Below are 25,460 nucleotides of genomic sequence, written 5' to 3' on the forward strand. Positions count from 1 at the left end.
CTCACGAGCGGTTGTAGCTGCGCTCCCCTGCATTCCGTTTTTCTGCATTCAGCCGCAGGGGAGCGCAGGAATAGACGCATTACATTTTTTCCAATGGGGCTATACTCACACAGGCGCGTGTAGGCGCCGAACGCAGGTTTCAGTGCTACACGCGCCTGTGTGAGTACAGCCCCATTGGAAAAAATGTAATGCGTCTATTCCTGCGCTCCCCTGCGGCTGAACGCAGAAAAACGGAACGCAGGGGAGCGCAGCTACAACTGCTCGTGAGTAAGAGCCCTTAGAGATGAGTGCAAAGAGAAAGCTATGAAGGTCATCAGAGACCAAATAATACACAGGGGCTGGGTTTAATATTTGTATAGTGAAGGAAAAACAATTCACACCCTGTTGGCTGCTGATCAAGCTTCAGTGAGGGCTTATTTTCCCAACAGTTAATTAGCCAATACCTTAATCTAAAGCAAGGGTTACTGCCTTACTGTCTGTCTAATGTCCTGTTGAACACATTGTAGCGCTATAGTAAATTGAGTGCACCTAACTCTACTATGGGCTTCACTCCTAGTACATATGCTCCGGATGAGACCTTAAATCTTAGGGAGTGAGCCTTCGCATCGAGGTGGAAGCAGGGTGTAGTTCAACTGTAACAGTAATCAAGGTGCAAAGAATCGGGCGCCAGTGGTTCTTATAACTTAACCAAATAACAGATTTATTGAGCACATTATACAATCCTCAGTGGAGTGTACATAAATCAGAGCAATGCAGGTTCATACAATACATTGAATAGGCAGTACTCACAACACCTTTGGTCAGTATGATTCTCCTCAGAGATAGGAACAATACATGCAGCTTTGAGGAGGTACACCCAGCTTTCAGCCTTTACCCTAAATGGAACCTGAGGGGAATCTATCTACCCTAGGTCTGTACACTTAGTCCCTACTTCTGGGCAATGAGTACCCTGGGATCTTAATCCCACTACAATCCTCGTAGGAGCCTCAGACTGCTCAGCTAAATAAACTGACTGACTATCACTCCTAGAGTGATCTATAAGTGTGAGTAGCCTATTCTTACTAGACCTGACCTGTCTAGGTTCCAACTCGAGCTCTGCCTCCTGCACAGGCTAGAGCCAGCACAAGATGGACACTGAAATCTGCCTTCAGAGCCTTTTATACTCTAGCCCAGCCCTCTGCTGGTCACTAGGGGCAACAGCAAGAGTCAACAGTACCCCTCCCAACTGTATTTTAGGACCCATTTAGGTGTCCATAACATGGAGGGACTGCCTGCACAAAATACTAGGGGTGGCTATTCTACACATCCCTACATTATATTAAAAAATCAAAAGGAAAATTCTGTAGTTAGCATAATTATACCTGTTTAGTGTTACTTGCACCACAGTGCTTCCCATACAACTTTACCTGAAGTCAGTTTGCAGCTCTGTTTAATAAAGGTGGCTAATGTTCATCATTCAGTATTCTAGCAACTTCCTCAATATTAGAAAATACTATTAGATATTGGGTATGAAAGCAAAAGCCAATGGACCCCAAAGTAATTTTTCATCTCCCGTCCTGACCACCCCCTTTCCACTGTTAATCAGTTCAAACTTCAGTTTTTAGTGCCGAAACATTAATTCCTGTTTAAATATTTTGAATGGTTAGCATCATAATTGATTTCGGACATGTGCAGCAAAGATAACAAAGCATTGTCAACAATCGAAACTGACTTTTGCCAAGATCTCTTGGCATAAAACACACCAGTTTAAAAAAAATCTGTTAATTTGACCTTTGGTCCTAGAATGTTCAAGAGTATGCACATAAAACAGTAACTACTGCCAGTGTACACTGTCTTTTCTGCAACTTTTTCCTTATATTAAGATTTTATTTATGTTTGCTTAGTTTTTCCTAGTTACAGGCATCCAAAGTAAGAGTTTTTATACTGGGTTGATTTCCATTTTTCCTATTTATATACTATGTAGGTAGAAAACCTGCAAAGGAATTTTGCAAATAACACTAAATTCAACAAACCACGAATTCTGTAGTTCCTAATTACAATCTCATACACAATGCACTGTGAACAAAAAGTTCATCTCAAAGGTTCATTCATTTACTCGAAGGGGCATATGTATCAAAGGTCAAAAATCATGCTCACCACCATTTACCAGAGACAAATTTCAAAGCTCTCTACTCACTTATACAGGATTTTTAAGGGTGTATGTATAAAAGGATTAACTTCAACTTTTACCCCTTTTTTTAGTTCCCTTCTGTGTCATGTGAAGCATGAGGAACTTTTACTCAGGGATTTACTAACTTTTTGGCACTGCAGAAAAAGATTTTCTGCTTATACGTCGGCATTTTTATTGAGGATGGTTAAGGTTTAGGTTTCTTAATAACTGGGAAACATAATTTTTTTCATTTTTAAGGAGAAAAGTTTCAAAGTACAGTAAAATCCATAAGCTGTCATTACAGCCTTTGCGTCATATGCTTGGAAGTGTGAGGGATGAATATATGAAAATTCCAAGCTGTCAGAAGGGGGAATTTAGCACAACCCAGATTTTACATATGGCACAAGGCAAAGTGTTTGTTATTCATATCCCCAGCTCAGTCTTTCATTTAGTGCAGCAATAGTTCCTCTTTGTATAACACTGCAAGCTCCTTCTTGGCTGTGGGTGGCAGCAGGTGTTCAGATTTGACTCTGCGTTATTTCTCCCATGCCGTTTTATTGGATTCAAAAGCGCAATTAGTGCAGCTACCAAGGGACTCTTAAACCCTAATTATATCAATCAGCTCAAGTGATGAAAAAATAGATGTAACAGGTTTTTTTTAGTTCAGTTCCCTCAGCCATTGCAATTAAAGCCACAATCTTTGCCAATTTATTTTACTTCCTTGCATCCTTATGTAATTCAACTGTTCCCTTTCAACAAAGTTTTCTGAGCATATGCTACAGATCAGATTGACAGAAAACTGATGTCATTATTCTATACTTAACAGTTGCTCCAAAAAGGCCAGGCAGCCTGGAGGAAAACTGTATTTAGGAACATGTTGTTCTACCTCTGTAATATACAATGACAAGAAAAATAGTTGACCTGCAGTGAGTTAGATAGTAGGTTGGGGTTCCCATCTGAGGTGAGATATTACATATTTCAGTCCAACCTGCAGCCTTCCATCTGTTTTTGCAATACAACAGCCAGAAATTTAGTTCTTGGGAGGGTACAAAGTTGAAGTTAATAACAGCTAGAGGGCAGCAAATTTTACATCCCCTAAGTACTAAAAATATGTAAGAAGGGCAAAACTGGTTAGTGGGGTTTTTCCCATTTAAAAAATTGAGACAAATACTTCAATTTGTTAAAATATTGTACAAATTCCAATTTACTGTTTGTACGGGCCAGATGTAAATTATTAGGATATTGTTTGATAAAGCCAAGCAATTATTCTTTCATTTTCCATAACAATGTATTCACAGTTACAGAAGTGTAGAAAGAACCTCACGGCACACAGGTCTGCATGAAGTTTTCAGTGATTTATTGAAGCGGAGTGCACAGCAACGTTTCGGGGTCACCCCCTTTGTCAAGCATACGGATTACAACTCGCATATGCATATAAATAGGTGATAAATAATTACATACAGCTGACTTGGTTAATTAACCAATCAGTGGTGATCTAAAATCTCAAGAGTGGTTAAAAATGCAAGTAAAAACCAAACTCCTTGTACTAGACCAATGCGTGAAAAAAATCAGTGAACATATTCCAAAAAAAAGTCCTTAATAGGTTAATGAAAATAGGGCTGGTCCAGCCGAAGTCCACATAGCCTTTGATAAAGAAAAAAAAAAAATTGCTTGGAATTCACAGTTACAGAGCCAACAGTGGAAAAAGTTGGACAGTACAGATTTAGCCTAGGGCTAGTGTACCAGGGAAACAATACAGCAGGCCATTTCCCTGTAACAATAATATTTAGCTTTGGGCTGGTGTATAAGGGAAACAATACAGCAGGCGGTTTCCTGTAACAAGATCATAGACCACATATTATTTGGTGCCTGATTAATTCTTTCTTTCAATCAAAAATACACTATATCAATACAAACTTTTGCCTGATATCTAATGTCAGTATTTGGATTTTGATGGCTAATTTAGTTCTAGGTGTGCCCAAGATATTTTAAAACTGAAATAGCAATCCAGCCCCAATTTCACTTAAACTAGACAAAAAACATAATAGAAAACAGCATCTGCCTCTAACAATAATTAAAAATGTGTGTTTGTATGACATTAACCCTTTAAGTGCCAGCAGAATTTCACATTTTGGTTACGCGAAATGCCAGCCGTTTTTGAAACATTTTGTGCTCTCTCACTTTAGGGGCATTTTCTGAGGGGAAACCTATAGTTTACCTAGGAAAACTATACATTGTTTTTTTCGGTAGAAACTGAGCTTTCTAAATCTGCCTGAGTTTTCATGTATTTCCACCTGTGCAAAAAAATTTATAGTGCTAAATACCAAAAAAAAATGAAAAATTACCATTTTTCATCGTATATCAATTTATACCAGAAAAATATTTCATTTTACGGATGAAAATCCAACTGATTTGGAAAGCCTTATGTCTCTCGAACGTGCCAATACCAGATATGAATAGTTTTAGGGAGATTTAGGATTTCTGTACAGCAAAAACTCCCGGCAGTATATTACCGAATTTTGAAAGCACTAAGGCAGAAAACGGCATGCTTTAGATTCCAAGGCAAAAAATCCTGAAACCGTAGGTTTACCCCAGAAAACCATACATTTTTGAAAAGTACACATTCTGCCGATTACAAAATGGGTAACTATGTCTCTCTACTCCCAACTACCAAACATAAAAGCTTGTCTGAACATAGCGGTTTTTCAACAAAAAATTCAAAATTCTGAAAAATCATTTCAAAGGTTTTATTTTGCTGCTCCGCATATCCCAAACTATATTAGGTACCAAGAAAAAGCACCTGAAATATGATTGCCAGGGGTCCACTGAACAATTTGATACCCATTATGCATAGGTTTACCAAAGTATCTGGCATTTAGAGACACCAATATGAAGTTAGCACATCCAAATTGTTCAGGACTTTACTTCAGCTACTGAGAAATCAACACATTGACTGCATTTTTTGTGGGGTAAAAACACAGAAATATATGTTTACCCCCCAAACCCATATATTTTTGGAAAGTACACATTCTACTGAATCTAAAATGGGTACCCATGCCTTTCTGCTCCAAACTACTGAGTCGCAAGGCTTTCCCACAATTGTCGGTTTTGGTGAAATATCTGAAAATTTCCTCAAAGCTTCAACTTCCCAGCACCATATCGCCCATGTATCATTACGTACTAAGAAAAAGCACCCTAAATATGATTGCCAGGGTTCCTCTGAACATTTTGGTGGTCATTGTTCATAAGTTTACCAAAGTATCTGGCATTTAGAGGCCCCAAAATGAAGTTAGCGCATACAAGCAGTCCCGTGGGTAACTTCAGCTAATGAAAGATCAACACATTGACTGCATTTTTGTGGGGTAAAAACACAGAAATATATGTTTACCCCCCAAAACCCATATATTTTTGGAAAGTACACATTCTACCGAATCTAAAATGGGTACACATGCCTTTCTGCTCCAAACTACTGAGTCGCAAGGCTTTCCCACATTTGTCGGTTTTGGTGAAATATCTGAAAATTGCCTCAAAGCTTCAACTTCCCAGCACCATATCACCCATGTATCGTTACGCACCAAGAAAAAGCACCCTAAATATGATTGCCAGGGTTCCTCCAAACAGTTTGGTGGCCATTGTTCATAGGTTTACCAAAGTATCTGGCATTTAGAGGCCTCAAAATGAAGTTAGCGCATACAAATAGTCCTGTGGGTAACTTCATCTAATGAAAAATCAACACATTGACTGCATTTTTGTGGGGTAAAAACACAGAAATATATGTTTACCCCCCAAACCCATATATTTTTGGAAAGTACACATTCTACTGAATCTAAAATGGGTACCCATGCCTTTCTGCTCCAAACTACTGAGTCGCAAGGCTTTCCCAAAGTTGTCGGTTTTGGTGAAATATCTGAAAATTGCCTCAAAGCTTCAACTTCCCAGCACCATATCACCCATGTGTCATTACGTACTAAGAAAAAGCACCCTAAATATGATTGCCAGGGTTCCTCTGAACATTTTGGTGGCCATTGTTCATAAGTTTACCAAAGTATCTGGCATTTAGAGGCCCCAAAATGAAGTTAGCGCATACAAACAGTCCCGTGGGTAACTTCAGCTAATGAAAAATCAACACATTGACTGCATTTTTGTGGGGTAAAACACAGAAATATATGTTTACCCCCCAAAACCCATATATTTTTGGAAAGTACACATTCTACAGAATCTAAAATGGGTACCCATGCCTTTCTGCTCCAAACTACTGATTTGCAAGGCTTTCCCACAATTGTCGGTTTTGGTGAGATATCTGAAAATTGCCTCAAAGCTTCAACTTCCCAGCACCATATCACCCATGTGTCATTACGTACTAAGAAAAAGCACCCTAAATATGATTGCCAGGGTTCCTCTGAACATTTTGGTGGCCATTGTTCATAAGTTTACCAAAGTATCTGGCATTTAGAGGCCCCAAAATGAAGTTAGCGCATACAAACAGTCCCGTGGGTAACTTCAGCTAATGAAAGATCAACAAATTGACTGCATTTTTGTGGGGTAAAAAACAGAAATATATGTTTACCCCCCAAAACCCATATATTTTTGGAAAGTACACATTCTACAGAATCTAAAATGGGTACCCATGCCTTTCTGCTCCAAACTACTGAGTCGCAAGGCTTTCCCACAATTGTCGGTTTTGGTGAGATATCTGAAAATTGCCTCAAAGCTTCAACTTCCCAGCACCATATCACCCATGTATCGTTATGCACCAAGAAAAAGCACCCTAAATATGATTGCCAGGGTTCCTCCGAACAGTTTGGTGGCCATTGTTCATAGGTTTACCAAAGTATCTGGCATTTAGAGGCCCCAAAATGAAGTTAGCGCATACAAACAGTCCCGTGGGTAACTTCAGCTAATGAAAAATCAACACATTGACTGCATTTTTGTGGGGTAAAAACACAGAAATATATGTTTACCCCCCAAACCCATACATTTTTGGAAAGTACACATTCTACAGAATCTAAAATGGGTACCCATGCCTTATTGCTCCAAACTACTGAGTCGCAAGGCTTTCCCAAAGTTGTCGGTTTTGGTGAAATATGTGGAAATTGCCTCAAAGCTTCAACTTTCCAGCATCGTATTGTCCATGTATCATTACCAGCATAAAGCATCCTAAATATAAACATATGGGTCTACTAAACAGTTTGATACCCAATGTGCATAGATATACCAAACTATGTGGCGCACAGAGACCCCCAAATGACAATATGTATAGACATTTTCACGGCTGACGCGCTGGCTGCTGCAATATAACCACCCGGTGTGTGTATTATGCGACATTAGCCCACCTAACAGTACAGAGACCCCAGAAAACCATATATTTTCAGAAAGTACACATTCTGACGAATCCAATATGGGTAAATAAGTGTTTCTACTGCAAACTGCCAAACTGCAAAGCAATGCTGAACATAACGGTTTTTATCAAATTTCGGAAAATCGTCACAAAGCTTGAATTTTACCCCATTATATGCCACACATTTCGTAACGTATCAGCATAAAACATCCTAAATATGAACGCCAGGGGTCTACTGAACACTTTGATGCCCAATATGCATAGATATACCAAACTATGTGGCGCACAGAGACCCCCAAATGACAATAGTGTATATACATTTTCACGGCTGACGCTCTGGCTGCTGCAATATGAGCACCTGGAGTGTGTATTATGCGACATTAGACCCCCCTAACAGTACAGAGACCCCAGAAAACCATATATTTTCAGAAAGTACACATTCTGACGAATCCAATATGGGTAAATAAGTGTTTCTACTGCAAACTGCCAAACTGCAAAGCAATGCTGAACATAACGGTTTTTATGAAATTTCTGAAAATCGTCACAAAGCTTGAATTCTACCCCATTACATGCCACACATTTCGTAACGTATCAGCATAAAACTTCCTAAATATGAACGCCAGGGGTCTACTGAACACTTTGATGCCCAGTATGCATAGATATACCAAACTATGTGGCGTACAGAGACCCCCAAATGACAATAGTGTATATACATTTTCACGGCTGACGCGCTGGCTGCTGCAATATAAGCACCTGGTGTGTGTATTATGCAACATTAGACCCCCCTAACAGTACAGAGACCCCAGAAAACCATATATTTTCAGAAAGTACACATTCTGACGAATCCGATATGGGTAAATAAGTGTTTCTACTGCAAACTGCCAAACTGCAAAGCAATGCTGAACATAACGGTTTTTATCAAATTTCTGAAAATCGTCACAAAGCTTGAATTCTACCCCATTATATGCCACACATTTCGTAACGTATCAGCATAAAACATCCTAAATATGAACGCCAGGGGTCTACTGAACACTTTGATGCCCAGTATGCATAGATATACCAAACTATGTGGCGTACAGAGACCCCCAAATGACAATAGTGTATATACATTTTCACGGCTGACGCGCTGGCTGCTGCAATATAAGCACCTGGTGTGTGTATTATGCAACATTAGACCCCCCTAACAGTACAGAGATCCAGAAAACCATATATTTTCAGAAAGTACACATTCTGACGAATCCAATATGGGTAAATAAGTGTTTCTACTGCAAACTGCCAAACTGCAAAGCAATGCTGAACATAACGGTTTTTATCAAATTTCTGAAAATCGTCACAAAGCTTGAATTTTACCCCATTATATGCCCCACATTTCGTAACTTATCAGCATAAAACATCCTAAATATGAACGCCAGGGGTCTACTGAACACTTTGATGCCCAATATGCATAGATATACCAAACTATGTGGCGCACAGAGACCCCCAAATGACAATAGTGTATATACATTTTCACGGCTGACGCTCTGGCTGCTGCAATATGAGCACCTGGAGTGTGTATTATGCGACATTAGACCCCCCTAACAGTACAGAGACCCCAGAAAACCATATATTTTCAGAAAGTACACATTCTGACGAATCCAATATGGGTAAATAAGTGTTTCTACTGCAAACTGCCAAACTGCAAAGCAATGCTGAACGTAACGGTTTTTATCAAATTTCTGAAAATCGTCACAAAGCTTGAATTTTACCCCATTATATGCCCCACATTTCGTAACTTATCAGCATAAAACATCCTAAATATGAACGCCAGGGGTCTACTGAACACTTTGATGCCCAATATGCATAGATATACCAAACTATGTGGCGCACAGAGACCCCCAAATGACAATAGTGTATATACATTTTCACGGCTGACGCTCTGGCTGCTGCAATATGAGCACCTAGAGTGTGTATTATGCAACATTAGACCCCCCTAACAGTACAGAGACCCCAGAAAACCATATATTTTCAGAAAGTACACATTCTGACGAATCCAATATGGGTAAATAAGTGTTTCTACTGCAAACTGCCAAACTGCAAAGCAATGCTGAACATAACGGTTTTTATCAAATTTCTGAAAATCGTCACAAAGCTTGAATTCTACCCCATTATATGCCACACATTTCGTAACTTATCAGCATAAAACATCCTAAATATGAACGCCAGGGGTCTACTGAACACTTTGATGCCCAATATGCATAGATATACCAAACTATGTGGCGCACAGAGACCCCCAAATGACAATAGTGTATATACATTTTCACGGCTGACGCGCTGGCTGCTTCAATTTGAGCACCTGGTGTGTGTATTATGCGACATTAGACCCCCTAACAGTACAGAGACCCCAGAAAACCATATATTTTCAGAAAGTACACATTCTGACGAATACAATATGGGTAAATAAATGTTTCTACTGTAAACTGCCAAACTGCAAAGCAATGCTGAACATAACGGTTTTTATCAAATTTCTGAAAATCGTCACAAAGCTTGAATTTTACCCCATTATATGCCCCACATTTCGTAACGTATCAGCATAAAACATCCTAAATATGAACGCCAGGGGTCTACTGAACACTTTGATGCCCAATATGCATAGATATACCAAACTATGTGGCACACAGAGACCCCCAAATGGATATATAGTAAATAAAATTTACAAGGCAAAACAAAATAAGGCAGTAAAGAGTGAAATGCAAAAAAATCCAATAAAACCACAAAAATCAATGTTTTTTTTCCAGACTCGTGTTATCGGCCGTCAGAATCACAGTTTGAATATTTTAGCTGGGCCAAACAGGTTATACGGCTAGAAACAAGTGAACACAACATACGCAGAGCTGAAAATGCAATAAAATGGCTAAAAATGCAATAAAATGGCTAATAATGCACCAAAATACCCAAAATTGCAATATAATCACCGAAATAACATAAAAAAGATATTGCACAGTACGGTTAGCGAATACGCTATTCGTAATGGCAATAAAACATTTTTTTCAGCCAAAAAAAGAAACGATGCGATAAGAAAAAAAAAAAAAAGCCACAATGCCATGTATGTGCGTGTGCGTGTGTACAAATGGTAAATTACATGTTATGTGCGCGTGTGTGCGTGTGCACATGTGTGTAAGTGCAGTGAGTGTAAGTGACCCCCCCAATCCCCAAAAATGTATGTGTAAGTGTGTGTAAGTGTGAATCTAAGTGTGTATTACTGTAATAAGTGTGTGTTGGTGTGTTTGTGTGTGTAATTGTTGCACTAACCTGAAAAAATCGCTGGAGACTGTTGCAGGCGATCTGGAAGGGCCTCAGGAAGAGATCTGCGACGTCCTCTGTGTGCCTGTGCTGTGGGGGCGGAGATATCCAGCGCGGTGTAGGCTGCAGCAGCAGGACACGTAAGTTACACGTGCCTGCTGCTGTTTTTGGGCCCCTGGGCGATCGCGCCCCAGGGGCCACTCGATCCCCTGCTCTGCTCGTTGCCTAGGGGCAGGGGATCGATGCGGAACGGAGCGAGCGGCTCTAACAGCCGCTCCTCCGCTCCAGAACCCGGAAGTGCTGCAGAACGTAGAATCTACGTTCTGTGGCATTTCAAGTTACTTTTCCACAGAACGTAGATTCTACGTTCTGTGGCACTTAAAGGGTTAAACATGCTAATACTATCTGTTGGTGCCCAAGACACACAAGAAGATTAAACATAACATACCCATAGTGACTCAGGAGTATGAAACCCCAGAGAAAAGTATGCACTGTGCACTTATGTAATACAGTCATTGAAACAAAATAATAGGATCATGTTATTATTGTCAGATTTCAAGGCTGGCTAAATTGGGCAGCCTTGTGTTTGTTGTGTTTGTTTCAGAACCAGTACTATAGTTTATATAAACAAGCTTCTGTTTAGCCATGGGGGCAGCCATTCATAGTTGAAAAAGAAGAAGAGGCACAGGTTACACAGCAGATAACAGATAAGATATGTATTTTATAATGGTATTCTTCATAGCTTATCTGTTATCCACTGTGTATCATGTGCTTTAATGGCTGCCCCATTGGTGCACAGCAGATTTTTGTTTAAATAAACTATATTAGTGGTTCTGAAACAAACACAACAGTCTTAGCAGTTTAGGGCAACAGTATGTTATATTTTCATTACTTTAAAACACTTTCATTTTTTGTCACTGTTCCTTTAAAGTAATTTAAAAAATGTACTGATGTGTTAAAACTGAATGATTGCCACCATGGTTACGCAGCAGCTTGTTATGCTATGGTAGTGATTCTGAAATTAGAATACTGTTTCCCAACCTTTTTTGGCCAATCCTTCCATACTAGTTTTACCAGTGCAGGGCAACAGTGCATTATAGTATAACTTTATTTTTTGGTTTTATTGCTCCTTTAAATGAACCCATTTCACCCGTAAGGTCGTATATATTTTAGATTTTTTTTCCACCAGTACCTGAGCTATACACAGACACTTACCTGTAAGCACCACAACTTTTGGGGCCATCTTTTGGAGCAGTTCCTCTGAAACTAGAAGCATTGTTAAGTATGCCATACTACTTGATCAAGATCAATCCAATTAGCCATTTGGATTGAGGAAGGATTTTTGCCAACGAGGGATCTGAGATACCAGACAAACCAGACATTTTGTTATCAGTTTTCTTTTGCTCTCTTCCAGTACATAGCATAAATAGAAATTGTTGATGCAAAAGCATGTAGTACCCGGAAATTGCCTCACAAGACAATTAACTTACATTTACAGAGAAAGCTACCAGTGTGTGAGTGCACCTTTCAGGTGTAAAGAGCAAGGGAATGATTTATACAGTGCTTTTCTTGCATGGAACTTTAAGCTCTTGAGAGCAAGCAAGACAGCACTAAGCATGCTGGGCCACCAGGAGATTAAGTTACTTGTCCAGGGTCACATGGAGTTAGCACAGGGAATCGAACCAAGGTTTCTAGCATGAAATCCTACTTCAATGGCTCATCAACTTCCATTAAAGGGTTACTGTAAATATTTTGCTTATGTACTTCAGTATATACATAGTATGGTATAACTTAGCATAAGTTATAAGGAGACTTGTGGGTTTGTGGTTATATGGTAGATAAGGCCCTGGACATGACCCTGATCACATCCCAAGCTCTGCACAACACTACCTATATCTTATCTTAAATGATTACTGGAGTTTAATGTACCTTAATAGTTTAATTTCAAATGGGGGGCTTAAAGGAGAACTAAACCACCCCAATCATAAAACCCCCTACCCTACATAGTCTCCCCTCCATTCTCCCCCCCGGGTGAAGGTGAAGAGTAAGTGCAGCAAAGCTCATGGGTGCCATCTTCCGGCTCTTCGTTATTCTTCGGGAAGTAAATGCCGTATTGGCGCATGCCTTGTTGGAGCAGTCTTACAGTTTATAGCAACTGTGCATGCGCCAGAAGTGCCAGAAATTGGAGGAGGGAATAGAACCCAAAGAATACAGAAGTACCAGAAGATGGGGCCCAAGAGCTTCGCTGCGCTAACTCTGCACCTATAAGTGAGTAATGAATTAGGGGTACATTCAGGAGTAATCACCTTTGCGGGGGGAGGGGAAGCAGGGTGGGGGACTATGTAATGTAGTGGGTATAAGTTTGTATTATTGGGGGGTTTAGTTTAAATTAAAATTATGGGAAGTGGGATACTGTGCTGTTATTGAACAGTTGCATTACTAGTTGCATGAAAACAATAATTGACAAATTTAAATCTGATGAAAATTGTTCGCTCACCTATAGTTTTTATAGTTCTACAATAAAATCTGAGGTGTTGGGTGTTCTTTGGCTATAGGGCGATGGCACACTCAGGACAATAGCAGGCTGTCTAAACAATGTTTTTTTAAGTAGCCTAAAAATGTGTCACCATTGATTTTCACACAAAGTACCTGGAAGACACTTCTCTGAGCAACTATTGCTGAACAAGCAATGAATGACTGCAAAGCTGCATGTACTGTATATACTTTATTGTGCACAAACTGCCAAATGTATAATAAAAGTTTTCTGCTTCTCTAGTAAAATTGAACGCGGTGGAATTTTTTTGCAAATGCTATGCACGTGTACTGGAACATATACTTCAAGGATTTCAAAATCGCATTCTTATTTTTTAATGATTTCCTTATTCTTTGTGAAATGCATTAAGCCAAACGGTTTTTCTTTTTGGTAATTTTTTTCAGAACAAAATACATTGGAGTCTGTGCAAAATACCGTGGGGGTATATGGGTGAAATTTTATGGTGGTATCATGAAAGTATTAGCTATTTGTGAAATGCATAATTTTGCAGCAAATCCACACATGGCAAAATATTTCACTCATTACTATTGGTGGCAAAACAAAATATTTTTCAACAACTGTATGGTATATTTGGTAAAAAAAATGTAATACTGTATCTTCACAGGCATAAGCACTTAAATTAATCACATCATAAGAATTCTGCATACTATGAATTCTTTATGATCAAATACCCCATAATTACGCTGCAAAGGTACATAATAGGTCAAAACTTCTGCTCCAAGCCTTTTTGACTTGACTTTGACTTATAATACAGCGACACCTACTGGGGGTGTTTTCACATTACAGTTACTCACATTTTTTATTAACTGCCAATGGTCAGAAAAGAATAGCATTTAATTTATTTAAATAAATGGAGCTCAACTATTCCTGTTATATCAGAGTAATAAAATAATATACATTTATTTCTGTCATATGTAGGGCACTTTTTTTTGCTGGAATATTGTACGCATATATGTAAAACCAGTTAACTTTCTGAGGTGTCTAGCATTGCTGACTTATTCAAAAGCAGTTAGTCCAACTGTAAGAAACTCTTACCCTGGTGGTCTAGTGGCCTGCTGTCTAGTGTCCTCGCCGCATACTTCCTCACCCTCTGAGTGCCAGTTCTCCATACTTCCTGGTTTTACGCGCCGGCGTAAAGGGATTTCTAATTTGTTGCCCATTGTTAGGTCTAACTTGTTTAGTTACTGGTTGCTTATTACTTGTGAATCCCTTGGCTGCTTGCCTGACTATTCTGAACTCTGCAATCCTGACCCTAGCCTGCCTGCCTGATTATTCTGAACTCTCCAATCCTGATCCTAGCCTGTCTTACCTTGCTCGAATTTTGCCTGTACCGACCCGGCCTGTCTGATCTTGCTTGAACTCTGCCTGTACCGACCTGGCCTGTCTGACCACGCTATTCAGTTTGGTTCCTCCTGTGTTGTCTGGCCTTCCTTCTAAATCCTTGGTAAACAATCATGCCACTTTGCTCGTCCAGAACCCTTGCTATGCTCCTCTTTTATTAAGACATCTGATTAGCAGAGGGTTCCTCCCGAATTGAAAGGCGGCTGCTACAGGCCGAAGCAGAGCCAAGACCAGGGAGCCTAGCACTTCTGGATTTAGGGTGTTGATCCTGACACCTACAGTACTATTTAGATTCGTATCAGTTGGAAAGCTTCTATTTATGATTTACATATATGCCAAAAATCAAAGGCTAGATTAGACAATTCTTATTTGATTTAAATGTCATTGATGACATTAAAGCGTGTTTTGACATGTAGGAGCAAAATATCTTCAGAGTCTGGAGCCCTTGACCCCTTTCTCTCTTTCATGACTGCAGACACCACCTCTTATATTATATCGACTATTAGTATTTCAACCTAGTCTTTGGTTACTTTGCAGAACTTGTGAACCTAAGATAATCACACATTGGCTCCCTGGTCATTTTAGGCAAAGGGTCAAATTGAGGAGTCTCCTAGTCATGAGATCTAATCCGACACCTGATCCCTGGCTAACTTTGCACCTTTTATTTCTTTTCCCCATTAAGATGTGGGGGAATTTTCACATGGTCTCATGGGGGATAATCTATTAAAAGTCCACTGACTTTTGCATGACTTTCTTTTCTGCATAGAAACCCTTTCTTTTATATATGATCAATTGCTAGAAAATCTTCCTGCATGCACTGATTTGTGGGTGACATCTTGGATCCATATACGTCATTCATCATTGCCCACATGCCCCCTCTGCACATGAGCATTATTCTACCTGCTGTTTCTTCATATCGACAAGAGCTAAATATTAGCAGATAGTATAATCCTCCTAGTCTTATAAAACTACAAGTTTGCTTTAGATTTGCAGGGGAGTGCAGACACTCGATAAGAGTCTATTTATCATGCTGAGTGAAGAATTACTGGTGATGTTGCTCATAATAACCAATTGAATTCTTGCTTTTGTTTTCTAACTATTAAAATATAATTGCTGATTGGTTGATATGGGCAACATCACCATTGGTGCTGTAGTCTACTTTATATAGAGTATGATAAAAAATAGACCCTTTACTTTTTATGCACCTGTTGGGGCCAGCATTCATGATCAGGCTTGCCTTGTCCTTTAAGATCAGTTCCTTGTTTTACAAGAATACCTCAAATAATGAGGGAACCAGGTAGCCACTACTGATATTTATGAGAAACAATTCTTGCTGAAATTGAGAGTTATTTTCTCATTAATTATAAGTGTCTCTTTCATTTATGGCTCATTTAACTAAACATTAGAGTCATTAGAGTAATAGCATTTTTTTTTTTTAAATCTGCTTGTGTACCCTCTATACGGATTTTCTCATTCCAAGTTTTTAAAAATCAGCTTAATTATTAAGATATCACTGCATGTTTAATGAGGTAACATTAGTGCACATGAAATTAGGTACATTTTAAAGAAGTTCAAACCTAAATATTGCCTTTTTCAATAAAAGATAAAATTAACTGACAAAACAGATATATTTTACTTTGTTGTGAGGAATAGGATTTTTTTAAACTTTGCACTTTCTTAAATGTAAAGATTTAATTTGAAAAAAAAAAAAAAATCTGTGTAGTAGAGAGGCAAGCTGTCGGTATATGTCATAAGGTTATAAAAGGTCATTTAGAGCCTGGCTCTTGCACTCTCTGGTCTGTTTCCAGGTAATAGTACATATTCTGTACTTCATTAAAATTTACTGCACAGCTGAGCTTTAAAGCTCTCTAGTGGTTCCTATCAGGAGAGTTTGTTTTTCTGCCCGTTTTGCCAGGATGGGCACAGTCACAGTTCAATCAAGGGAGCTTAGCAAATGCAATAAAAAGAGTGTTTGTTCTAGTTGTATTGGTAATGTATCCATGGTTCTTTACATTTCTTAAAATCAAGGCTGCACAGGGGCCCTCAATAGTACAGGATTCCTCAGAACTTCATAAAAATTATAATTGAAATATATTTTTAAACCGATTATATATTCCGATACCTAACCTTTCCTCCTGCAGGCTTTAGATGTTAAGAGTATCACCAGCTGAAAGGTCCTGCTTTATAGGGGACCCATAGTACTTGTTCAAGTACCGTATGTATGTTATGTTAACCGGTGTTGTGAAGCCCATTTTGGAAATAAGTACTGGAATCTTCTCAAGTATGAATGCCTTCTATCTTGTTACAGACTGGTTTTTGAAGTAATGATTGTGCTAATAATGTATAACCATGTTGTTATGATAGGAAATTACTTTGGATCATAGTATATTTTAATACCTAGAACACATGATGAGAATATTTAAAGGGATTCTGTCATGATTTTTATGGTGTTTTTATTTCTACATTACACAGTTTACATTGCAAATAATTCATTCTACCATATAAAATTTAATTTGTGTATTTTTGGTTTTGGTCATGAGCCAGCACATTAGGATGAAACAGCTTTCTGGCAGGCTGTTGTTTCTCCTACTCAATGTAACTGAAAGTGTCACAGTGGGGCCTTGATTTTTACTATTGAGTGCTGGATTGTTCAGTTGTTAGGCTGCTGGGGTGGTGATATCACTCAAATTTGCAATACAGCAGTAAAGGGTGACTGAAGTTTATCAGAGCACGTGTAACATGACTGGGGGCAGCTGGGAAACTGACAATATTTCTAGCCCCATGTCAAATTTCAAAATGAAATATAAAAAAATCTGTTTGCTCTTTTGAGAAATGGATTTCAGTGGAGAAATCTGCTAGAGCAGCACTATTAACTGGTGTATTTTCTATAACAGTATCCCTTTAACTTTAATGTGTGCCAAAAATCATGTTCTGTAAAACTACTCTGCTCTTTCTAACTAAGGAAATATGTTCCTTTTGGTCTACTCCAACTGGACCACTGTTTGCATGGAGTTAATGTTTACTGTGATTGTGTGGCATTCTTTTGAGTCCTACAGGACAGGCAAAATTGGTTGTAATCTACACTGGAACAGGAACAGAAGTGCATGATTAAATGTGGTTAACATTTTGGTGCTATATAAATCATTGATGATAATAGTTAACTTGGAAATAGCCGGCATTTATAAATATTATGGTATATTCTTTTAACTGTTTAATATGCTAGGAGATATCCTTACATTAACCTAGTGTGTTATAGACCTCTTCAAAGACATTATTCAATTGGTGTTCCTTTTTTAAATTATGCTTCCTATTTTTCAGTATGCAACCAACCCCTATCAACCAGATACCAGTTTAAGGGGCAAATTCACTAAAGGGCAAAGTGCCTAACACTAGCGCAAATTCGCCATGCCAAGCGTGACGTAATTTAGTTACTTCGCCGATTTATTAACGGGCGCTGGCGTAAATTCGCTAGCGAAGTGGTTGCGCTATGGCGAATGGGACGTAACTACGCTAATTCACTAACTTGCGCATTTTACTGAACGTTACATCTTGCGCCAGACTTGCCTTCGCCACCTGAGACCAGGCAAAGTGTAATAGAGTAGATAGGGCTTGCTTCAAAAAAAGTTTACATTTTTTCTAAGTCCCAAAAAACGATGGCGTCTTTTCCTTTTTTAAGGGTGATAGACTGAAAAAGATCGTAATTCTTTTTGGGGGCACCCTCTTTCCCCCCTACATTTCCTAACATATGGCACCTAAACTATACAGTGGGTACATGTATAGGGCAAAATAACAACTCTATTTTATTTTATGAAGCTTTCCCAGCTTGTGTAGTGTAATGTATTTGGTGCTACATATACATCCATTGTACTTAACTTGGCGCCGTATGCAAATTAGGCATCGCTAGCATAACTTCGCTTTGCTTGTCGAATCAACGCTAGCACAACTTCGCTACCATTCGCCTCCCTGAGCGCAACTTCGTATTTTAGTGAATTTGCGTAGCGCTGGCGAAACTACGCCTGGCGAAGTGCAGCGGCCGGAGCTGTCGCCGGCACAACTTCGGATCTTAGTGAATTTGCCCCTAAATGTCAGTCCTAAGAGTTGTAAATGAGAAAAACACACAAAATAGAACAGTTTTAATATGGTTATTATTTTGCTGCATATACTATAATAAAAGTTAAATTTAAGGTGGACTAATGCTGAACTAATGGATTTTGATCCATCTCAAGGCGTAGGTATTATAATGGTGAAGCATACCACGACGATGATGATGTGGTGTTCAGTGCCAGACTTCCTAAATGAAGCAGACGAATCATACATTCAGATTTTAAATAACATAAACATTAAGTCCTAAATGTACACCAACTACAATTAATATAATTAATAATGTATTTATTACTGACAATGTTTTTTTTTATTTCCAGGGGATGAACATAAAAAATGTCAGTATATGTTCAACTTGACTTCTCTGACATCCTCTGAAAATATTCTTTCAGCCACATTGCATTATTATCTGGAGGATCTTCTAAACTCCAGCCACAGATGTCTTCATTCCCTGTTCTGCACTCAACATGGGCATGCAAAACCTCAATTTACTTTATATTCAACATTGTGGAGCTTCACTGCTCTTCAAAATCCTACTCACGTTATTGGTAATTTTATCATTAATGTATCAACATCTCAGCAGGACCACCCTCCTTGGCAGTGGAAGGATATCACTCAGGCCGTACGTAAGGCCAAGAAATATGGTGAGGCTTTTCTTGGATTCAATTTGACAGTAGAATATGCAAATCACAGAAGCATAGAAGTTATAGGACTTAAACCTTATATATTGGTTTATGCTAATGACTCTGCAATTTCAGAGCCTGACAGTGTTGTTTCCAGCTTGCATGGGCCACATACTCCTCTAGCACTAAAACCAAACAGGAAAACAGGAAAAGCTGGACAAAGAACAAAACGATCTACAGATATTCTTTTACCCTTGCAAAACAATGAGCTCCCTGGTGCAGAATACCAGTACAGTGTGGATGAAGAGGGCTGGGAAAAAAGGAAGCCCTACAAAACTCTTCAGGGACGTCAGAATGAGAAGGATAAAAATAAGAAAAAGCTTAGGAAAGGTAGCCGTCAGAAGAGCCAAACACTTCAGTTCGATGAACAGACCTTGAAGAAAGCAAGAAGAAAGCAGTGGAATGAACCACAAAATTGTGCACGACGTTATCTAAAAGTCGATTTTGCAGACATTGGCTGGAGTGAATGGATTATTTCCCCCAAATCCTTTGATGCATATTACTGCTCAGGTGCTTGCCAGTTCCCAATGCCAAAGGTACTGTAAATTATTTATAGTATTTTACACTGACTTTTATATCTGTGTATATATATTTTCATGCAGTGCTGGGCAGGAAAGTGCAACTCCTTTTTATGAACTGTACAGATTTTTTTAATCAATAAAATATTCCAGCTGTTTTATTTGGGAGCCCTCTGAAGCCCATAAATAGTAATATTTTAATGTCTGTTCTATAAGTGTAGTTGTTAAAATAGTGAGATTTAAAAACTGAGGTTTATGTACAGGAATTTCTTGTACTGCATCCAATCATTAATATTTTTTTAAGGTAGGATTGCATGAACTTTTGTCCGCTTTTAGAAGTTCATGTTCTGTGGATTTTTCTAAGGTCTTTCAATTTCACATTAATGAATGATAGTCAATTTATGGTGGTGGCATGGATTTGCGCTAAAAAATTGCTGCACACATAAAAATTGTCGTACATCAAAATTATTTGGACGCCCATTAACTTTAATGCATTTGGACAAAAGAGTTAAGTGTATACAGTAAAGATTGTCACTTGCGCTAAAATTGTCGCCCATTGACTTCAGTGTGTCCGATTTTAGAAGTTCATGTTCTGTGGATTTTTCTAAGGTCTTTCAATTTCACATTAATGAATGATATTCAATTTATGGTGGTTAGTGATGGGCGAATGTATTCCCCAAGCATGGATTCGCAGCCATTGGCGCCCATTGACTTCAATTTGTTTTGATAATTTTTCTGTTTCGCTAATTTTTTTGGAGTTTTACAAACTTTTCAGGGAAGCAAAACGGGGCAGATTCTCTCATCAATAATGGTGGTAGTTTAAAAAATATTTAGAAATAAATCTGTGACAGTCCATTATGTTGGGGTACAGGGACAGCTGTCAAATCTGTGTAATTATTATTTTGAATTATTATAATAATTATTATATACCCGGATTTGTGGAAAAGCCACCTAGGCCCGGGCCTAGGGCGGTAGGATTTTAGGGGAGCGGCATGCTGCCCAACCATACCCACATTGGTTCAAAAACACTGGGGATGGGCTGGAGATACAACAGTTTTTAACTTTAAATTTCCCATGCACAATTCCCATTGCTCCAATTTGCACGAATAAAGGGGAGGGGGGGAGGAGCGACAATGGGCAGTGGGCCTAGTGACGCCCTCTATTTAAATCCTGCCCTGTATATACTGTTATTATTATATGATAATAGTATTCCATCACATCAAGTTGAATTGAAGTATCTGACAAACACAGCTACAAAAATCTTTGTGTGCTATATGTGCATACAATAAATTTCTTCTAATTCACATGTGCCATAATCAAACCAGCGCCATTTTAGATGTTCCTGTGTACTGTACTTTTTTTTAACTCTAGCTGCATTATATTTCCTTCAGAAATTGGGCTTACAGAATCAAGGTAAGGTTAAAAGGGTAGTCCACCTTGATATTATCTTTTAATATAATATTATACTGACATTTATAGTGGGTTATTTAAAGTTGTTTAAAAGGTTGGGGATCACATTCAACAAATTGTTCTGGAAAAAAACATTATTAGTTGGACTTAACAACAACTTGATTTCCTTTTATGATGAAGTAAGCTGGAACTTATGTGACAAAGGGGTTAAAGTAAATGTGATCTATGTGAATTTGTATGGGTCTTGTACTAAGAGGGGTATTTATTCACAGAAGGATAGAGTAATTCTTACCCTTTGCAAAACACTGGTAACGCCTCCTCTAGACTATATAGTTTAGTTTTAACCTCCATTGGAATATATCATTGAAATGCCCAAAGCTTTGTGGCTAATTTGATAAAGGGTGTGGAAGATATCAGTTATGAAGAAAGATTGGCCAAGTTGGAGGCACTTAAGGTGAATTATGTTAACTATGTATGTGTGTGTGTGTATATGTATATATATATATATATATATTTCTCTTTGAGAAAGGCTTGAGTGCGAGCCGAAACGTTAGTTGTTTTACTTTCTGAATAAACACTTTTTGATGTGATAAGTCCTGAGAGTGCGAGCTTCTTCATACTTCTACTTAATTTTTGGGCCTTTTGCACCCAGGCAACTACGACCATTTGATGTGCTGTGCCGCTTTTGGACTCCTTTATATATGTATGTGTACACACACACACACATATATTTAAGTCTACTAGAAAATCATTTAAATAGTCTGGGTTAAGCAACCAATAAGCATTAATTATTTCTTAGTTTGGATCAAGTACAACATATTGTTTTATTATTACAGTGAAAAAGAACATTTTTTAAAAAAAAATGTATTACTGGGATAAAATGGGAGTCTATGGGAGGAAACCTATCCCTAATTTGGAGCTTTCTGGATAACAAGTTTCCAGATTAATTTCTATGGGATTTTTTAAAAGAAGTATTTATCAATGGGTGAAAGTAAAAGTTCATCCTTTGATAAATACCCCTTTCAAAATCCCATAGAAATGAATAGAGAGTGGCGGAATTTCACTCTAGCAGACTGTGGCAATCTTTAACTTCACTATTTGATAAATATATCCCATAAAGTTCTTTGGTTAATAGGTTCAGTGAGTATAACAACCAGATAGCACTTTCATCTGCATTTAAAGTTTATTAAAGTTTAATTTAAAGCTGAACTTCCACTTTAAGCTTGCCTTTTTCTAGACTGAGCAAGGTACTTTAACTGTTAACTGAGAATTTAAGAATATGCTGAGTACTTTTATGGTATAAATGTTTTTACATGTTGAATGCCTGTTTTATCTGTGGAAATGAAAGCATGAACTGGCGTTCACTCTCATTTGTGACATGGGGTTGGGTGGAATTGGATATCACATATGTTTTTAAAAAGCTATATCAAGTTCTAAGATTTAAAAGAAGGGAAAATCTGAATGCATAACCTCAACCAAGTTGGTCCACCTGTCTCCCCTGGAATTCCTGGGCCTCTAGCAGCTTGGGCTCTGTTTCCAAAGGTTAATTATGATCAGTCCACATCCATAGCATATCAGTTTCTCACTTAGTTTGGAATAGAAATGCAGTTAACATGGGGAGCAAAAAACAACATTCAGTATATAAGATGGGCTGTTCTTCTTTCCGTTCTCTTTATTATATAATTTTAATTAGTAACAGTAAACCAATGTTTTCTTTGTAGGCTAGTTCATATGAATTTTCTTCTCTAATAGAAGATAAATATAAGGAGACTTGTGAAAAAACAGCCCCATTAATAAAGCATGGGGCAAGATACAAAGTTCAAAAACTTAACACAAAGCACCATGTACTTTGCACAGCACTGTCTGCATTTATATGGGGCAGGTGTTCATATTACATGGGTGTCCCTTTTGATGCCCCTTAGTTTTCATGTAATTTATATGGTGTTGTCATTTTTCCTTACAGTTTGAATTTTTTCTTTGCTGTTTTGCCCCATGGAAGAAGTGGTAGCAATGGTAACAGTTGTATTTCAATATAGAATTTTATACATAACATTTATACAGTGGAAATTACCAATTATAGTTTAAAGGAAAGCTGTCCTATGGCTAATGAACCTTATGCAGTAGTTAAAAAATATGTTATGACAAAGACAGATTTACCGGTGACAGCAGGTTGAAATTGGTTGATGGAAGCAGGGAGAAACATGAAAAAGATTGGGTTCCTTATTTAGTAGACACAATTCGATTAATTTAAAAATGGGTCACTCATATATAGGTCAAAAGACACTAGAACTGGGGAAAGTAAACAGAAGTCCTGTACCTGATGGCATTCACCCCAGGGTACTAAAAGAGCCTAGTTCTGTGGTTGCCAAATCACTTTACTTAATTTCCCAATATTTTATAATGCAGACAGATTTGACTAAACTGGACATATTGGTAGTATTGGCAAAATAAGGTTCAGAATTCATAAATTCAAGGATATGCATTTGGGCAAGAATAATATGATTGACAGTTATACATTACACAGTGTTGTCTTGGGGTCCCTTCTTAACTGAAACAAATTTGGGGATTATTGTGGATAACAAATCTTGCAACTCTATGCAGTGTCAACTAAAGCTAATCAAGTACTCAAGTATGAAAGAGCTTTATCGAAGCAACACAAATTGTTCTTTACTGTGAAGGTTCTAATGAATGCCCTTCTTGAGGATGTTGTGATAGCAGAGTCTATGAATGCCTTTAAGAGAGGGCTTGGGTCCCTTCTTGTACAGGGAAAATATACAGGACAATAATAACCTCCAGGGCTTCAGACAGTGTTGTGTATGTATGTATAAATTTGTGCATAAATGTGTACATGCATTTATACTCTATATGCTAACAAAGGGTATGGTTGAATTGACAGGTATCTTTTTTTTCCAACCAAAATGAACCATGTAATTCTGTAATTAAATCTTGTCCCATAGTATTTTAATAGGCCATTGGTCTCAAATGTTTCTCCTATAAAACCAACCGAATCATGCTGCATATACAAAATATTTCCCTACTTGCTTCATCTGCCAAATGTCTGTCGGTGCAGCTAACTGAATTCAGCTGTCAGTCAGTGATGGATTACATCACTAGCGTTATATAATAACAGGTACAAAGTTTTTTCCAGGTCTAAAAACCCAAAGCAATAAGGCTGCATTTACTTATCTGCTATTTGATAGAGATAGTTTAATGGAGGAAACTTTGGGACAGATATTAATTGTTATGGGACAATTGATTCTAGTCAACCATAATATTCAATAGAAGCTATGCAACAAAGTGGGTCTGTAGGTTGTTTTTTCTCATGAGGGTTCAGAAATTTTCATTAGTTTGACTTAATATTCTATTTTGCCCTGGCCTGACTCATGCTGGGAACAAACGTACTGTATAAGCAGTGCATATAGTCAAAAGTCATACTGTCAACAGAAAAGTTAGAGGGTCTCTATCATGGGAAAACAAACTTATTTTTTCAACAACTTTTTTTCAAATTTTGGTTCTTTACATTACCACAATGAATTTTAAATGAAACAACTCCGATGCAGTTGAACTGTAGACTTTCAGCTTTAATTCGATGGGTTGAACAAAAAGATTGCATAAAAATGTGAGGAACTAAAGCCTTTTTTTTTAACACAATCACTTATTTTCAGGGGCTCAAAAGTAAATGGACAAATTCAAAAACTGAAAGTAAAATCTTGATTTCTAATACTTGGTTGAAAACCCATTGCTGGCAATGATAGCCTGAAGTCTTGAACTCATGGACATCACCAGATTCTGGGTTTCCTCCGTTTTAATGCTCTGCCAGGCCTTTACTGCAGTGGCTTTCAGTTGCTGTTTTTTGTGGGCCTTTCTTTCCGAAGTTTAGTCTTCAACAAATTAAATGCATGCTCAATTGTGTTCAGGTGATTGACTTGGCCATTCAAGAATATTCCACTTATTTGCATTAATACACTCCTGGGTTGCTTTGGCTGTATGTTTTGGGTCATTATGAAACACCTCCCAATCAATTTGACTGTATTTAGTTGGATTTGAGCAGACAGTGTCTCTGAACACCTCAGGATTCATTAGGCTG

The 25,460-nt window shown here is 38.1% G+C and overlaps 1 protein-coding gene across 1 annotated transcript in view; it reads left to right on the top strand.

Moving 5' to 3' along the window:
- Window positions 1-25,460, top strand: part of bmp3.S (bone morphogenetic protein 3 S homeolog) — a 35,475-nt gene that overhangs the window by 6,239 nt on the left and 3,776 nt on the right. Inside the window, exon 2 of the mRNA XM_018243552.2 lies at window positions 19,083-19,981. Within this exon, the coding sequence (XP_018099041.1) occupies window positions 19,083-19,981 (899 nt within the window). The remainder of the gene's footprint in view (window positions 1-19,082; window positions 19,982-25,460) is intronic.

This window comes from Xenopus laevis, chromosome 1S, assembly GCF_017654675.1.
Source record: "Xenopus laevis strain J_2021 chromosome 1S, Xenopus_laevis_v10.1, whole genome shotgun sequence".
In the NCBI taxonomy this organism is placed as follows: domain Eukaryota; kingdom Metazoa; phylum Chordata; class Amphibia; order Anura; family Pipidae; genus Xenopus; species Xenopus laevis.